The 16,251-nt window shown below is 42.0% G+C and overlaps 1 protein-coding gene across 10 annotated transcripts in view; it reads right to left on the bottom strand.

The window, feature by feature from the left end:
• The window catches only part of Akap13 (A-kinase anchoring protein 13), a 270,998-nt gene that overhangs the window by 33,768 nt on the left and 220,979 nt on the right, over positions 1–16,251 (bottom strand). For 8 of the 10 annotated variants that reach the window (XM_038314009.1, XM_038314012.1, XM_038314015.1 and 5 more), the window contains 2 exons: positions 3,642–3,709; positions 1,574–1,640 (listed from right to left, as the gene is read on the bottom strand). In XM_038314009.1, coding sequence (XP_038169937.1) covers positions 1,574–1,640; positions 3,642–3,709 — 135 coding nt within the window. The remainder of the gene's footprint in view (positions 1–1,573; positions 1,641–3,641; positions 3,710–16,251) is intronic. The other 2 variants (XM_038314013.1, XM_038314019.1) reach the window with 1 other exon arrangement.

Genomic DNA, 16,251 nt, shown 5'->3' with positions numbered 1-16,251 from the left:
TCCAAGGAAGCTGGATGACAGGCTGAAGTGGGTGTCAGTCTAGTAGCTGTCTCCATACAAGGATGGATGAGAACCAGACTTAATATGACTACAGGGAATTCATTCTTTGTGGTGGACAGATCGGCACAGTCATTTCCAAGTGCTCAGGAACTGCAGGAGAGAAAGAAGGCACAAGCTGTGCTTCCAGCCTTCAGTGGGCATCAAGACCACTCAGAGGATCTACTAAAACCTAGACCACAGGGCTCTACCACAGTGTCTGACTCTCAGGGTTAGATGGGGGTCTCAGAGTCTGTGCATGTACTGATTCAGCTACATGTTGAAAGCATTGCTCTGGTAACAGCACAGGTTCCCACGGAGCCAATTCAGAGAGGATAATTAGCACTGCATTGCTTACGGTAGCAGCTGGAAGTAATTAAAGCACAACATATGCTCATGAAATAAATCACGCAGCAGTCTGAAACAATAGCAATAGCAGCTCTGAAAACGACAGAGTGAACTAGTGTACAGAACAGACCTTTTTAAAGATATAGATGACTAAGAGATAGCAGATCAGAAGGATATGCACTAAATATATTAAATGGGTATGAAAGAGCAAGGGGAGTGAGAATACTGCCAATCTGAAGTGAAATCTTTCACAAGACGGTAAAGCTCAGTTCTGGTTTCTTTTTAGATTTTAGAATTTTTTTTCTCTCTCTCTCTCTCTCTCTCTCTCTCTCTCTCTCTCTCTCTCTCTCTCTCTCTCTCTCTCTCTGTGTGTGTGTGTGTGTGTGTACACACACACACATGCCACCAAGTCCATGTGGAAGTCAGAAGACAACCTGTAGAAGCTGGTTCTCTCTTCTACCATGTGGGTTCTAGAGACTAAACTCAGCTGTCAGATCTCTTATCCAACCCAAAGTAGTCTTTTAAATTAATTACATTTATTATTATTATTTATTATTATTTGGTGTGTGTGCACGTGCAAACGCATGCAGAAGAGGTCAGAAGACAATTTGTGGGAGTTCGTTCTCTACTGAAATGTGGGTCCTTGGGATTGAACTCAGGTAGTCAGGATTGGCAGCAAATACCTTTACTTACTTGAGTCACCTTGCCAGTCCTCAAGATTTTTTTTTTTTAACATGTGAGGGTAGAATATGATTTACTCAGTTTTATATAATATTTGAGAACCTTGGGAATAACACTGAAAAACTCATTTATATAATTTCTCATACTATATATAAGCTTAACCAGTAAAAGCTCATTTGTGTCCCACTGATGTGAGGCACTAAAATCAATCACTTTCTCTGGTGCTGAAGAGGAGACCGAGTTGCACGGGAGTAACCTGCTCACGCACACGGGCTCCAGTCTCCCTTTCAGCTAATGCACCTACTATGACAGACACCTTCAAGAAGGGTTTGATGGTGTAATGCTAAGTTGCTGGTCAATGAATGTGACAGAACAAAGTGGTAAACAAAATAGGTATAGGATCTTGCTAGTTAGCTTAGGCTAGCCCCCACAAATAAGCTTCACAAAAATATCGAATCTGGAACAAGAAGTCCGAGTGCACTTCTGAGAGACGTGCTGAACTACTTACACTTGTTTCTCATGATGACAGTGGGCAGTGATGATGTGTCATGTGCCTGGAGGCTGCCTTTGGGCTGCTAACGAGAAAAGAAGGTACAAACATGAGACCACCCCGCAACTCATCCTCCACAATTCTCCAGCAGCCTGGAGTAAAAAGAGACGGTGCTGGACCATGGCCACCCCCACCTGCCATCCTTTGGGCTCACCAAGCACTATAGATGCTTAGGTGTGTGCCCACCCCCCATCTCAGGATGCTTTTTGTCATCTATGTAGGTATGACATGCTTCCATTTCCAGATGCTCTATGTACTCTCTCTTTGCTAAGGTCACCAAAGCTTTTCCTGACTATAGAAACTGCCTGTCCATACCCACACTGCACTGTCAGTTACTCAGAGAACCAGCTGTATCTGTTCATTCTGTTTCTTTGGTGACTAGCATTTGTATCTTGTTACATTCTTAGAGAGAATACTACTTTTAGTTAAAGTTTTGTGAGGGCATGTATAAAAATAGTTTGGGAAATTACAAACTGAAGCATTTACTCTGAAACAAATCACTAGGAGGAAACAGACCACTTTTAATTTAAAATGAAGACTTCCATAGATATTATGACCATACACAACAAGAGATGCTATTCTCTGTATCATCCTTGCTCTTCAGAGCCTAGCGCATTCACAGTAGCAGTCTTATCTGAGACCATGAACGTAGATGACTGGGTGGTCAGACAGACGATAAATGGCAGAAGCAGGAGGGGAGAAGAAAGTACAAGCGGGCGTCTGGGAGGCTCTTCCCTTTCAACAGTATCCACTGGGCACCCATGACTGTTCATACAATCCTTCACATTTTAAGACTTTATCATATATCTGATGCTACCTAGGTTTTCAGTGTACTGTATCCATAAATCATGTTCTAGTGGGAGTAAGGTACAGACTTAAAAACCAAAAAGACAGAAAAATAGGGTCCCAGAAGACCCGTAACACGATGGAAAAATGGGAAAAGGGTGTGATGAGGGGAACTGGGACTGCTGGGTGACAGGCAGCACCAGTGAGCTGAGGGCTGTAGGAGCTTCCAATTTTGGGGAAGAAAACAGAAATCCAAATTGGTATAAACTTAATTTCTAAGTCTTTGCACCTAAAATTTGAAAGTGCACTGTGAGTCTCTGGGCTGGGACACAGCTGTCTTTATCAGTCCAGCACCGCCCAGAGTGAGGGCTGAGCATGATCAACATCATTTGGGAATTCCTCAGAAAAGCAGACTCTTCAGCCCACTCCCTTTGGGAGAGGGGTTACAGCAGCAAATTTCTTGGAGTAAGATCTTGAGATGATTCTGATGCACACTTAAGACTGAGGCCACTGCACTAGGTAATGCATGTACTGATGAACATGTGTGTAGACACATCTGGAGATCCTCTAAGGAAAACATTATGTCTGGTTGACACTGACAGTCCACAGGCTACCTGAAGGACACGCTTTCAAGCTCATAGGGCACCAATATTGGTACTTCCTGTTCTTGTCTCATGTCATCTCTGCCGTCCGTATGTGCCTTGTAGGGCCCTCCCCACGCCCATCACACATCAAAAGTCTCTGATTTCCACCTGCTGCCCTCACACTCCTAGATGGGGAAGCCAGACATTTCAGTTGCAGAGTATATTTGCAGAGCTAGTTAAGACAATCACTTAAACAGAAACAGAGAAATGTTTAATATATGAAAGTTCTAAAAAAAACATTTCATTTTCTTTAAAAACTTTTTTGAGACAGGGTTTCATTTTGGTACAATGGCTAATACCAAACCAAGGAAACCATCCTGCCTCAGCCTCCCAAGTGCTGGGATTACAAGTGTGAATCTCTAGCTCAGCAATTCTTTTATTCAGAGTCTCAAATTCTTGAATGTGTTAATCAAGAAGGGGGCTGATCATTTTAAAGAGCAATTATCTCTTGACTAATTTGGTATCAAAATTGGCACCAAATGATTAAAACAAGCAAACAAACAAATAAATCTACTACAATCTAAATTCTAACATGTCGGTATTTTCTATTTTAAAGCACTGGATTTTGAGCATTTTAATAGCTAGAGATATCTTACCTTCATTTTGACCTTTGCACAGGATGCTAGATTTTCTCTGCATCCTTTGTGGACAAAAGCACTACAACCTGGAAAGGAAGCATAAGGCAAGGTCACAACAAGAAAGCCAGCAGGCCCTGGACTCTGACACTCCTCCACTGCTGCATGGAGCTACACACTTTCGCTCACACAGAACAAGCGTTCTCATTAATTGACAGTACATTTTACAGCTATTTCCTAGGAAGCAGGTGGACTTCCGATTGACCAAAAGAAGTCAGGAATTCCTCAGGCAGGAAGTCTGAGAGGCTATGTAGTGGCATTTCATTTGTATTTTAATAAATAAAACTTGCCTGAGGATCGAAAAGTAAAATAGCCACACTGGCCAGCCTTACAAACCAGGCAGCAATGACACACACTTTTAATCCCAGTTGCCACACTACCTCGCCAGAGAAACCAGGTGGTTGTGGTGCATGCCCTTTATCCCAGAACTAGAGAGGATTATAAGATGGGAGGAGACAGCTCTCAGTCTGAGATTCCTGAAGGCAGGATCGTCAAGTCGGACTGAGGTCAAGGTTAAGAGTCCGTGGCTGGCTATTTTGCTTTTCTGACCTTGAGGTTGAACCCCAATTTCTCTGAGTTTTTATTAACTGTGCTTCAGAGTTATGATAACTCAGAGTTTAAATGTCTGCCATCAAGATGTTATGTCTATAGAGCCCAGAAAGCCGAAGCTAGACCTGACCTACCTGTCCCCTCTCTAAGGAGGAGGCACCAGTAGGGGCCATGCAAACATCCAAAGGAGTGAAGCATTCCACAGTCCTACCAGGCTATGACACCTATGAACCATAATGGCCAGGATGGCATGATAATCTTAAGGGTGCAGCAGTGGCACACATACAGGAGTGGCAGTAACCAAAAGTTCATCAAAAGGACTTAAGGCCCACTTAACAAGAAGAAACCTAGCCAACCACACATAGCTACTGAAATCATGTATCTTGGGGGAAGAATCTACAGACACCACTTTACAGAAACCAGCATACTCCTAACTATGTTCTAAATATTTGTCCTTACACCCATAGATAAGCACGGTTCTTAACCCTCATCAAGGAAACTCTTCTTTGCAAAAGACAAAGACCATTATGGAAAACTATAGCCAAGCAAAATGCAGAGTTGTGGATTCTATCTAGTCCTACAAAACAACTACGAACCTACAGAACAACTCCTACACCTAAGGTTCAAGAACATTGCCAAAGATGGGGTGGAAAGACTCTAAGAGCCAGAAGATCAGGAAATTTGCTGTGAGACTGAATGCCCCAGGGAATAGCACACGGATTGGTTATCCAATACCAAATGGCCAACCATAAAGACATACATACAAGTAACATTATACAGACCAAGCAGGTTTTATTTGTATATTTAGGAACGCATACATACACACATAGAGATTTAAGAACAATTACTGAAAAAAAGAGGCCATGAATTTGAAAATGAAATAGGAGGTTGGAAAGGGAGGGAGAAATGACACAATTATAAACGCAAAAATAAAAGAAATAATGAAAAGATGTTATATTTAAATAATAAGAAAATATATAAAACTACTAAAAGGAGCGGTGAAAGTTTCAGGAGAAGGACCTGAAAGTTTATCCTTCTTGAGATCTTGAATACCCAAGCCTTTTTGTACCCCATTCCCTGAGTCAGAAGCCATGTAAGAAAGGTAACTACAACTTTCCCAAAGAACCCCTGGGAACCCTGACTCAAGAGAGTGTGGGAGATTTCCTGAGACGAAACAGATTTAAATTTACCAATGACACATTTAATCTTAAAGTATTTTTTATTTTCCATTCCCGTGGCCTACAGGGGCCACTGATGTAAAAATCATGCACTCCGTGCCTCAGAAAGGTCATGGGCTCTTCCTGCTTCAATGATGTCATAAAAACAGACTGTGCCCAGAGGCCAGAGGTAACGCACAAACAAGCAGAAGATCTGTCTTTGGGGACAGCTGGAGAGGCGTCTGTCTCCTGGGAAAGGCTCACTCAGAAAGTCAGTGACAGACAGCATTTCATGAGGTATGGCAGCTTCAGTGAGTACCACAGGCAGGCCTTGTCCTAGCCAAGGTCAAGATGCTCTTGGACTTGGAAGCTTGGACTTATGGACGTCAGGATAGGAGGAACTTGCTGCTCTGAAGGAGACTGCCAGAAACTCAGACCCCAAAGGCCTTCCCCATTCCTTCTGCAGTGCCTGCTTGGTTGGCTGGGCCCTTCTGAACACCAGCAGTCACACTGTGCTGGGATTTTGTCAGGCTTTTCACCTCACTGAGAATCTTCAACTCTCAAGTGCAGTATCCGGATCATGACATATATCTGAATGTCTACGTGGAAACCCACAGGCCATTCCATTTTATGTCAACCAAGTACCCTGACACAACGTTCACTACTGCATCTGAAATTTACCATGTCAACTTAATAACATGCAAAAGAGAACAGGGCACATACCAGGTAAATTACATTTGAATTCAGGTCCTAATTCTGATTACCACCATGAGCCCCACCATGTACTTCTCCCACAAGCCTTGGTTTCCTTGTTTACAAAACAAAAAGAACCACATTCCCCATTTTAAGTACTGCGAAGACATGGCAAGGAAGAAGCAGCATCTAAAACTGATACATTTACTCTGGAAAGTCATTTTCCAACATCTAATGAAGTCCAGTGTGTGCCAGCTTTAAGAACTGGACCAAGTCTAAGTGCCACACACAAGGACGCAAGGATGCCCTCACGGCACTGTCTGTCACAGAGACCCCGCATCCTGAGCAGAACAGCCTGAAGCCTGTGAGAGCCCCGTGAGCTCAGGGCCAGGTTCTGCTTCTGTGTCGTCAGCATCTCGCTTCTCTACAGCAGAACGTTGGGGAGAAGAATGGAAATTCCAAAGTGAGATGCACGGCAACAGTAACCCAACTGTCAAAATGAAATTTTGTTCCTATGAGATGCAATTATAAACCATCTATTACAAAGCGCTTTTCTGTAGGGAAGAACGAAGACTGGCACAGGGAAACAAGTTCAATTTTAACTGTGAAGGGTTGTTTCTTAGAAAATGAAGGATGAAGTACTGTGTCAAAATGCTGCCTACCGTCCTTCCTTCCTTCCCTTTCTGCGGTGATACGTGTCAAACCTAGGGTCTCATACTGTCTAGGCAAGCACTCTACCATTAAGCTATATATTTTTCATTTTGAGCTGGGGTTCAACAGGTTTCTAGTACATTGTCCATTTATAATATCTGTATTAATAGTCTCTAAATTAAAAACATCAGTGCATCAAACTTTATCACCCTCATAAACTCCTTAGATTCCCTTATTCTTTAAAAACAGCAATTTACATTTGTGATGCATTATTCTGAAATACGAATTTCAGCATCACAGTTATAAGATGAATCTTTTCTCTTGTTTAACTCTGTAATATCTGGGGCATCAACAAGAAATACAAGAGGCGAAAAGTTTGTTTGAAAACTTGCCACTACTTCTGATCTGCAAATGGGACAAACTAAAAAAGCCCAGACAGAAACTGCTTCCAAGCGCCCCCGCCCCGTTCCTCTCCTCCCAGTCTCAGCACCCCACAAAGGGCTAAGCAGTGCAGTTTTTAAGGGGGGCACTGTAACTTTTGAGCAGACTTCAGCAGTTCTCATGTTCTTGGGCCACTGTCTGAGATTTAAGAACAGTTCCACTCCATGAGTCACAGAAGAAGAAAGAACATCTTGGATGTAATTCCAGTAGAACTTTTAAAGAAATTCATGTTTTTAGTTAACTGCCTCTAAACCCACAACCTAGCTGAAATTTTACTATGTCCAGTATTACAGCCACAAGTCTCAGTGGTAAACAGTTCGCACAGCTGCCTGTTTACCACACTGAAGCACCTACTCGAAAACACTAAACTCGTCACCAAGTGGTCCTGGACTCAATCCACAGGATGCTTTTAGTGCTAGTCATAGTGATTTAGAAACTGCTGGTCCCAGTGACATCAGCCAAAGTCATGAGACTTAAAACTGTATCATCTGTTTTAAAACAGACAAGACTTGAAGACAAGTTTAATAGATTTTTTAAGCACACTGCCACAAACCATACTAAATTGTTAGGAAGATCAAAGAAAATTTACCTGGGCGGGGAGCTGGTACCCACCCTTGGCTGTAGACTGTTCTTTGCCTAAGTACTTTTCACTCTCAATGGCTATGCTTAAATCTATGTGAATCTTTTTTTTTTTTAGATAAAGTTTAAAAATGTTCATAAAAGAGAAAAAAACTGGTTTGGCTTTCTTTATTTTTAATACATTCCCTAAGCTCAGTAAGTGTTATGATTTCATTTTTTTTTCAAAATTCTTCAAAAAAAAGTCACAAAGTACAGTGGTTTGTAGGCTTAGAACTGACCCTTTATCACATTTCTCTGAAATAAGTCAACACTCAGCCTGCATCTATTCATCCATCTATCTTCTCCCCTCCCTTCCTCTACAAGGAGGCATCCAACAGAAGAAAATGGACTAAATTTACATGCCTGGCAGTGATCATTTATTTGTTGCTTTCTCCCCCCCCTTTGGCAAACTATCCATCAGACAGCTTTGGTAAAATGTTACACACTGCATTTTTTTTTCTCAGCAGAAAAATTGTCATTTGCAGCTAGACTTTTGAAGAAAAGAACATTCAAGTACTTTAGTGCACTGCTCTGTCTACTAGTGGCAAAAATCTATGGAAAAAATAATTTGATCCTTTTTCAGGACACATGGAAGAATGGCCTGTAAGAACAAATAGAAACATTTTCCTCCTATGGGAAAATAGAAAACTCTAATTCTAACAAAAAGGAAAGAAACACTACCAGAAACAAAGCCAAACCAACCAACCACACAAAATCCAACCAACCCACGGAACGAGCAGTCACTCAGAAACACATGCTCCAAAACTCTTGCTGCAACGTCTTGTTTAAAGTCACTGGGGACTTTGAGGCGCTGTCTCGTCTGGACCGATAGTGCTTGTATGCGAAAAGCATGTGCGAGGTTCTTGGTAGCCAGTGTTAATAACCACAGTGCTGATATTCAGACCAGAGGAAAGCCACAGAAAAGAGCTAAGCCGTTTTGACTAACTGCTCCCAACAGCAGCTTTCATAAGAACACTGGTAAACAAAAACGAAACAAAATAAAGCATTCTTATTGATTAAGAATGGACTTTATTGTGTAAGATCCTTACCTGTTCTTCTAAATAATAAGTATCTTTGTAAGTATCTTTTCTTTGGGCAATTAATTTGTGTTTACTATCTTACAACAGCAACGAACTCATTCTAAATTACAGAAACCATCCAGTTCCTGAGATGCTGCTTCTAAGGAAGTCCAAAGGAAAAGAAAAACAAAACAAAACAAAACAACAACCATCACTCAACGTGAACTCACATTTCCCACTTAGGTTCCAGTCTCACACAACAGAACCAACAATAATCCCATTGTCATTCCACAACTGTTAAAAGCAAACAAAATAAAACCACTGGCAAGATTCAAAACTCTGAACATACCAAATTCTTTATTCTGAAGGACTCACTGAGCTTTCCACAGAATAAATGATTTGTGGCAGCCAGAAAGAAGTTTATTATTCAAAGATAGTTTTGCATGCTTTAGAATGTAGAACTGCAAGGACATTTATTTCCCCCATTAGCCCTAAACCAGGAGAACAGTTTGGACAAAGAAAAAAAATCCTTCTAAGGTTTCTGCTAAACTCATGTACTCTGAGATACTCCTGACCTGAGGGTTAGGTTTTCTCTTAAACCCAGGAGTGAGTAGACTGCCTGCAGAACGCAGATGCTCTGCTGACCAATGTCTCTCTCTCTCTCTCTCTCTCTCTTCCTTTATTATGTATACAATATATGCCTGCAGGCCAGAAGAGGGCACCAGACCTCATTACAGATGGTTGTGAGCCACCATGTGGTTGCTGGGAATTGAACTCAGGACCTCTGGAATAGCAAGCAATGCTCTTAACCACTGAGCCATCTTTCCAGCCCCCAAGCCCAATGTTTCTTGTGGCTATGATCATGAACACTTCCGCGTTATCCCGCACCAGATTTCACTGGGTCTGGTCCAGATGGGTGAGGGCGCAATCCCATGGTCTCAGTGATGTTGATGTCACTGAAAAGCCCATCCTACCGATCTCCTGGTATTTGGGATACATGCATGCGACAGATACAGGAGGAAGTCATACAGACCACCTACTACATCTCTAGCACGTCCTACAGTTGATCTTTCTAAATCACAAACCAAAGCCTGATGGAAGAGCTGTTGAGGATATGAAGCTCCACTCAGTGGTGGACGACTAACTGCAGAGAAGCCACATTTCCTGAGAATACTGGGAAGATCCTGAACATGAGTGGGGGTGAAGGAAAAAGACAAAAGATTCCTGGATTTCTCATATTTCCTGCTTCCTGACAAGATAACAGATGGGGCTATATACATACAAATATGCATTGAAGGCTCTGCCCTTCAGAAAGCCAGGTGAATCAGCTAATTTCCTTCACTCTTTTGGAAAGATGACTACACACTATTCCATAGCTTTTAATCCTCTAGTGCTCCTGCTCTTTTCCCCAAAGAAGGAAGCTGCATGTGGTTATACACAAACCTTACTGCTTCCATCAAATGATTATAAACTCTTCCACCATTACTTCTAGAGCAGGGTGGTAGCTGTAGCTAAATCACCGAACTAAGTTTCTGATGTGGAATGACTGCAAACTGGAAATGTATTTCCATAATAAGTAACCTTGGATACTTATTGGGGTAACAATCCTTGAGCTTCTCTGTTATGCTCTTCTGGTGTGAGATGGATCAATGATGTGGGTAGGTTTAAAGCAATGACAAGAAGACTCTTGGGAGCTGGCAGGGACGCTGAGTCTGTCCAGAAAGTGTAAATGCATATTATCCCAGTATCTGCCACTCCAGTCTGAACTATTATGTATAAAGTTTATACATAATAGTTGAAACAATAGTACTTTCTAATACAAGTAACCTTGACCAAAAATCTGTCACAGAATTTTGAGATCCATTTTAATATGTCTATGGAAATTTCCAATTGTTGAGTTATTTTTCATGTGTGTGAGATGAGAGTGAGAAGAAGGGAGGAACGGGAGAGGATTGGGGTGGAGTGGGGGGCAGGAGTGAGATGCCTTATTTGAGACAGGGTCTGTTGTTCGTCACTGGCAACAAGTTTCTAGGGATTGTTCTGTCTCCATCTGTTTCTCGCAGAAGCACTGGAATTACTGATGCACAATGCCACACCTGGACTGGGGTCTCAGGATTCAACTCAAGTCTTCACATCTATGTGACAACTGTTTTCCCCAACATAGCCAATTCCTTGCTTTATTTTTAAATACTTAAAAATTACAGCTAAATTTATTTTAGCTTGTGTCCATTATGGCATGTGTATAAAGGGCAGGAGACAATCTCTTCCTATCACGTGGGTCTCTGAGGACTGAACTCAGAGGTCATGAGGTATCTTGATCTGGTGAGTCCTTGGTTTGTTTTTGTTGCAAGATCCTTCTGTGTGCCCAGGCTGGCCTCAGAACTCATGGCGCTCCATCTCCTCAGCCACCAGGTGCTGGGACACACCACCACACTTTGATTACTTTTAGGGCTGAAAACTATGGCTGGAGAGCGCTTCCCTAGCAAATATGGGGCTCCAGGTTCAATTCCCAGCACCCAAATACCAGTACCACCACCACTAAAGACAAAAAATCATACAATATGAAAAACTTTTGGAAACCATCAAGATTTCCTAGAATATAGAGAAGAAGCCACTTTTATCTTTTGCTAACAAATATAAATCGGAATATACTGAAGATACAAACATGCCAGAATATCTGAAAATTTCCCACAACGGTCCCCTCTAAATGAAATTCTATGTCTGAACAGTTGTTTCATCTTGTTTTCCCATTATCACTGTTATCCATTTTGGCCAGTTAGTAAGTCCTTTCTTGCTCACGTATCTGCTAATTGCTCCTCATACTGGTTTGCTTCTATCTGTGGCACCTGTGTTGTTGCGCTTTTCAAGTGTATTGCTTGACTTCACAGGACATCCAACGCCCTCTCTGTGGTAGTCTCTGAAGATGCTGGTCTATATTTTGCTACAGCTGGGGATAATGTTTTCACTATTCCTAAATGGGACCTCACAAAACAGCTTCTAAAACTGCTTAGCTTGCTTATCTATCCCAGCATATAAGAATGGTAGAAACCCGGACCCCAGACTTCTCATAGGATTCCAATCAGGGTCCTGGGGAGAGGGAAGGTCAAATAATCCATTTTTTCCTATACCCTTAACCTTTAAGACTGTCAGCCATAATTGGGTGTCTCATTTTCCATTTACTATGTACCTTTTCCTACTTTTTAATGTTTACTTTTGTCTCTTCCTTGAGACAGGGGTTTTCTGTGTAACCCTTGGCTGTCTTGGAACTTGCTATGTAGACCAGGCTGGCCACAAACTGTGATCACAGAGATCCGCCTGTCTCTGCTTCTTTACTTCAAGTGTTTTAGATTGAGAAAGGACACATTGAGTGTCTCTATATGGGCATTTTCACAATGCTAAGAAGGGGAGGCCATAAATGTGAATGGCACTATCCCATAGGCTGGGGGCTCAAGTAAAATGAAAAGGGAAAAAGCTAGCCAGTGTAGACACTGTTTTCCTGTTTCCTTGGCACCAAGATGTGACATACTCTTCCTGATGGAGAAGATGGACTGAAACCATCAGTCAAAATAAATAATTATTTGTCAGGAGAGGTAAGTCTAAGTAATAAAAAAAAATACTCGGTGTGAGAACTTTTAAGAATTAGTATGTGAGCATTTCAAAAGGTCTTGGAGATGCCCTCTAGAGTCCCCAGATGCTTGAGCATAATTTAGTGGGTGATTCTGAGTGTAGACGCCCAGAGTGTCGACAGGAAAGGGGACAGGAAGACAGATGGTGGGGTTTCCAATGGGAGTGAGGACAGACTGCAGACTGGACCAGTGCCATCCATTTTAAGCTATGGCCAAGAACTTGTTTGTATTTTGAGTAAGCCCTGAGACTTAGAAGGCTGAGCTAACAATTTTTAGTGAAGGAAATGTTGCCACGGCCCAGCATTCAGGCTATGGAATGGGCTCTATTGGCTCTTACAGACAAGTCTTTTTTTTTTTTTTTTTTTTTTTTGGTTTTTTTAGACAGGGTTTCTCTGCAGCTTTAGAGCCTGTCCTGGAGCTAGCTCTTGTAGACCAGGCTGGTCTCGAACTCACAGAGATCCGCCTGCCTCTGCCTCCCGAGTGCTGGGATTAAAGGCGTGCGCCACCACCGCCCGGCTACAGACAAGTCTTTTAGTGAGAATTGTAAGGAAAAAAAAAAAACAGAAGAAAGTTTAGAAGTTTGTGCAAAGTTGGGGTCAAGGACAGAAGAGCTGTTGAAGACACCCACACCACTAAAAACAAGCCAAGGACATCAAAGGAATAGGAAAGATATCCTGAGGACAACTCAGGAATTGGCAGAACTCCACCCATTCCAAGTTCTAGGGTGTAGAGGTTTTAATTAATTTGAAAACAGTGTTTTTGAGAAGAGAATCTAGGGCTACCAATTAGGGAACTGCTTGTTTAGTAGACGTCCAATACAAGAAAGGATTGGACCAAAGCAATCAAGACCACACTCAACAAGGCCAACATTAAATCCTATATGGTAAGCATCTGGGGCACAAGGTGGCATTGACACACTGTTAGGGAAATGTTTTCTCAGACGCACTCTGAGACAATGTTTCAAGGGGGCCTTGGCTACTGCTTGAGCTTATGGTAGTCCTTGATTTTATTTACATAGTGTTAACTGTTTTTTGTAGACAGGCACAATCCAAGAGTTATAGAATCATGGGGCTTCTACCCTGATCTCAAAGGGAGGGGCGGGGGCCAGGCAATGTATGGCAGAGTTGGAATCTTCAAAGGGCAATGCATTAAAATTGTGAAGGTGAAGTCAAGGATGCAATGGAGACCCTAAGAATATGGAATGTTACCAAAGAAAGGTGCAGTTAATTAGGGAAGCCCGCCTTAAAGAGAGGGCCACAGGAGTTACAAAAACCAACATCTTAAAGGCGAGGCTGCTCAAGACCTCTCTCTGGGGCCCGCATCATACCATTATGTGCCTTCAGATGCTATATGATTTAACATTCGCCATGCTGGGTTTTGATCTTGGTTTGGTGCAAGTCTTCATGTTATTCTGCTGTACCTATCTTTTTGAATGGGAATGTATACTCTGTGTCACTGTTATTGCCAATATTCAATTTCCTTTTTAATTAGCTCAAAGCTAAGAGTTTGCTTTGACCCTTTGAAGAATCTTAGAACTTCTAAACAACACTGTTAAGAATACATAGATTGTAGCGTTGAAGCTTTGGGGACCAGGGATGTAATATTATGATGTAAGGAGATGTGTTTGGGTATCAATTTGATAACGACTAGAGATAGTTAATGTTACCAACCTAGGAGCTTTGGATGTATCTGTGAGGGCTTTTCAAAAAGGATTAGTGACAGAGAATTTGGGGAGATTCACTCAAAAGGTAGATACCACCACCATCAGAGGAGGGCCCAGATAAAGTAGAAAAAAGGAGAAAGACAGGCAGCAAAAGCATCCTCTCTGTTTCCTAGACACCATGTGATCTGTTCAGCTCTACCATGCCAGTCTACATGATGGATGGAAACTACTAAAACCATGAACTAAAATAAATCTTTCCTACCTTGTTTCAAGTCATTGATTCTGGTCACAGCAACAAAAAATTCAGACTAATAATATATATGTATATATATATACATATGTACATATATATACATACATACATATACATACACACACACACACACACACACACACACACACACACACACATATATACACCCCATCCTTTTAATATTTCTATGGTAGAAAGTAGTTCAGTCTGCTTTATCAGTGAAACCCCTTGAATATCAATTTGATACTGCCAGTCAAGAATTTTGGCCTTAATTAACAGAGACCCTGGACTGCAGAGAATAAGTGACTGTGGAGTGCTCAGTCCTAAATGGAGCGTTCACATCACACCTCTCTCCACGAGGATCAGGGATATCCCTGGAAGAGGAGGTGGAGAAAGTGGAAGAGCCAGAGGTAGAAAACTTCAAGGAGGCAGTGTTTTCTGGACACAACAGGGTAGCTGCACTTAAGAACTCACAGCGATTCTGACAGAAGGCATAGGACTGTGAAGTTCAAGCCAGACAAAATCCTGCATAGTTGGGTACAAAATTCCATCCCACTACTAGCTGAGAAGCTAATGGCATGTGATAGCTCCTGGAAGAGGGAGAATCAGCTTCCTCCAATGATATGACCCCTGGTAGGTTGAACTATAGGTCAGCTTAGTTGGGCAACACAAACTGGACTAGATTAGGGAAGGAAGAAAACTCAAAGTCTGATGGGAAGGAATGGGTAGGTGGTTACAGGGGGAGTTGAGAATGTGTGAGTATGTTCAAGATATACTGTATGAACTTTTCAAAGAACTGGGGCCTTTTAATGTTTTTCTGATATTAGTGATTCCCAAATAAGTAAAAGCACTTTCATAAGGAAGAGGAAGGAAAATAATATGCAAAATAATTCTTTTTTCCCAGCTCTGCTTTTCTCCCAGTGATGGGGACTGAACCCAGGATGTACATGCTAGGCGAGTGCTCCATTAGTGACCTGCATTCCCAGTCACGGCAGCTTCCATTTACACTGATTTCTGCTATGGCTTGAATGTGAACTGCCCCCCCCCCGCACTCCCCACAGAAATATGTTTTGGGTACTTGGTCTTTACCTGGTTGCGTTGTTGTAGGAGCTTAGAACCATTTGGGATATGGTGTCTAGGTGGCATACTTGGCAGATACCTGTCACTAGGGAGGGTCTTGAAATCATTCCTGTCTCTGCTTCCTGATCTACTGAGAAGCCTTTCTCCACAGACTCCTGTTACCACCAACTTTGCCATGCTTTCCCTGCATGAGGGACTGAAACTACAGCCAAACTAAACACTCTCTGTATGATGCTTCTGTCAGGCATTCCGTCATGAGAAAAATAATTAATACGAGCTCTTAATGAGAAGCAGAATCAATCTATAGATTAATGCACTGGTGCCTCGCTTGGTATGTATGTTAGGCAGCTTCTCTTTACATAGATATTGAGGATTTCTTGAGGGAGGAGAGGTGTTTCCACCCACAATACTGCTCTTTGTCTGTTCACCTTCACCATGCTATGACGAATACCTTGTTTTTACAATAAAAAGACAGCTGCACAAATTCTTTGGAGAAGCTGTAGATATAGGACAATACCAACCATACTAATAATCAACCAGACAGTAAAATGACAAACTGCAGCTCTGATCTTACAATGTGCTCTTTGTTAAGTATAGTGCAATCTGAATGTAGTTTTAACATTAAATGCCTCAGGTTAATATGCTAAAAATGTTTAATAATAGATAATGTGGTTTAAAAATGTGCTTATTGACTTCTGGTGTAGGAAAATTAACTGAGAAGCAGACTGTTTCCAGTGGGCAGAAACTGACACTGAAGAAGAGAGTCCTTACTGGAGAGTGGGCTCCAACAGGCAACCACGGGGGGACAGCGGACACACTGG

The sequence above is a fragment of the Arvicola amphibius genome, chromosome 12 (genome assembly GCF_903992535.2).
Source record: "Arvicola amphibius chromosome 12, mArvAmp1.2, whole genome shotgun sequence".
Taxonomy (NCBI): Eukaryota; Metazoa; Chordata; class Mammalia; order Rodentia; family Cricetidae; genus Arvicola; species Arvicola amphibius.
The sequence above is the reverse complement of the archived record's forward strand: the minus strand, read 5'-3'. Positions and strand labels throughout refer to the sequence as shown.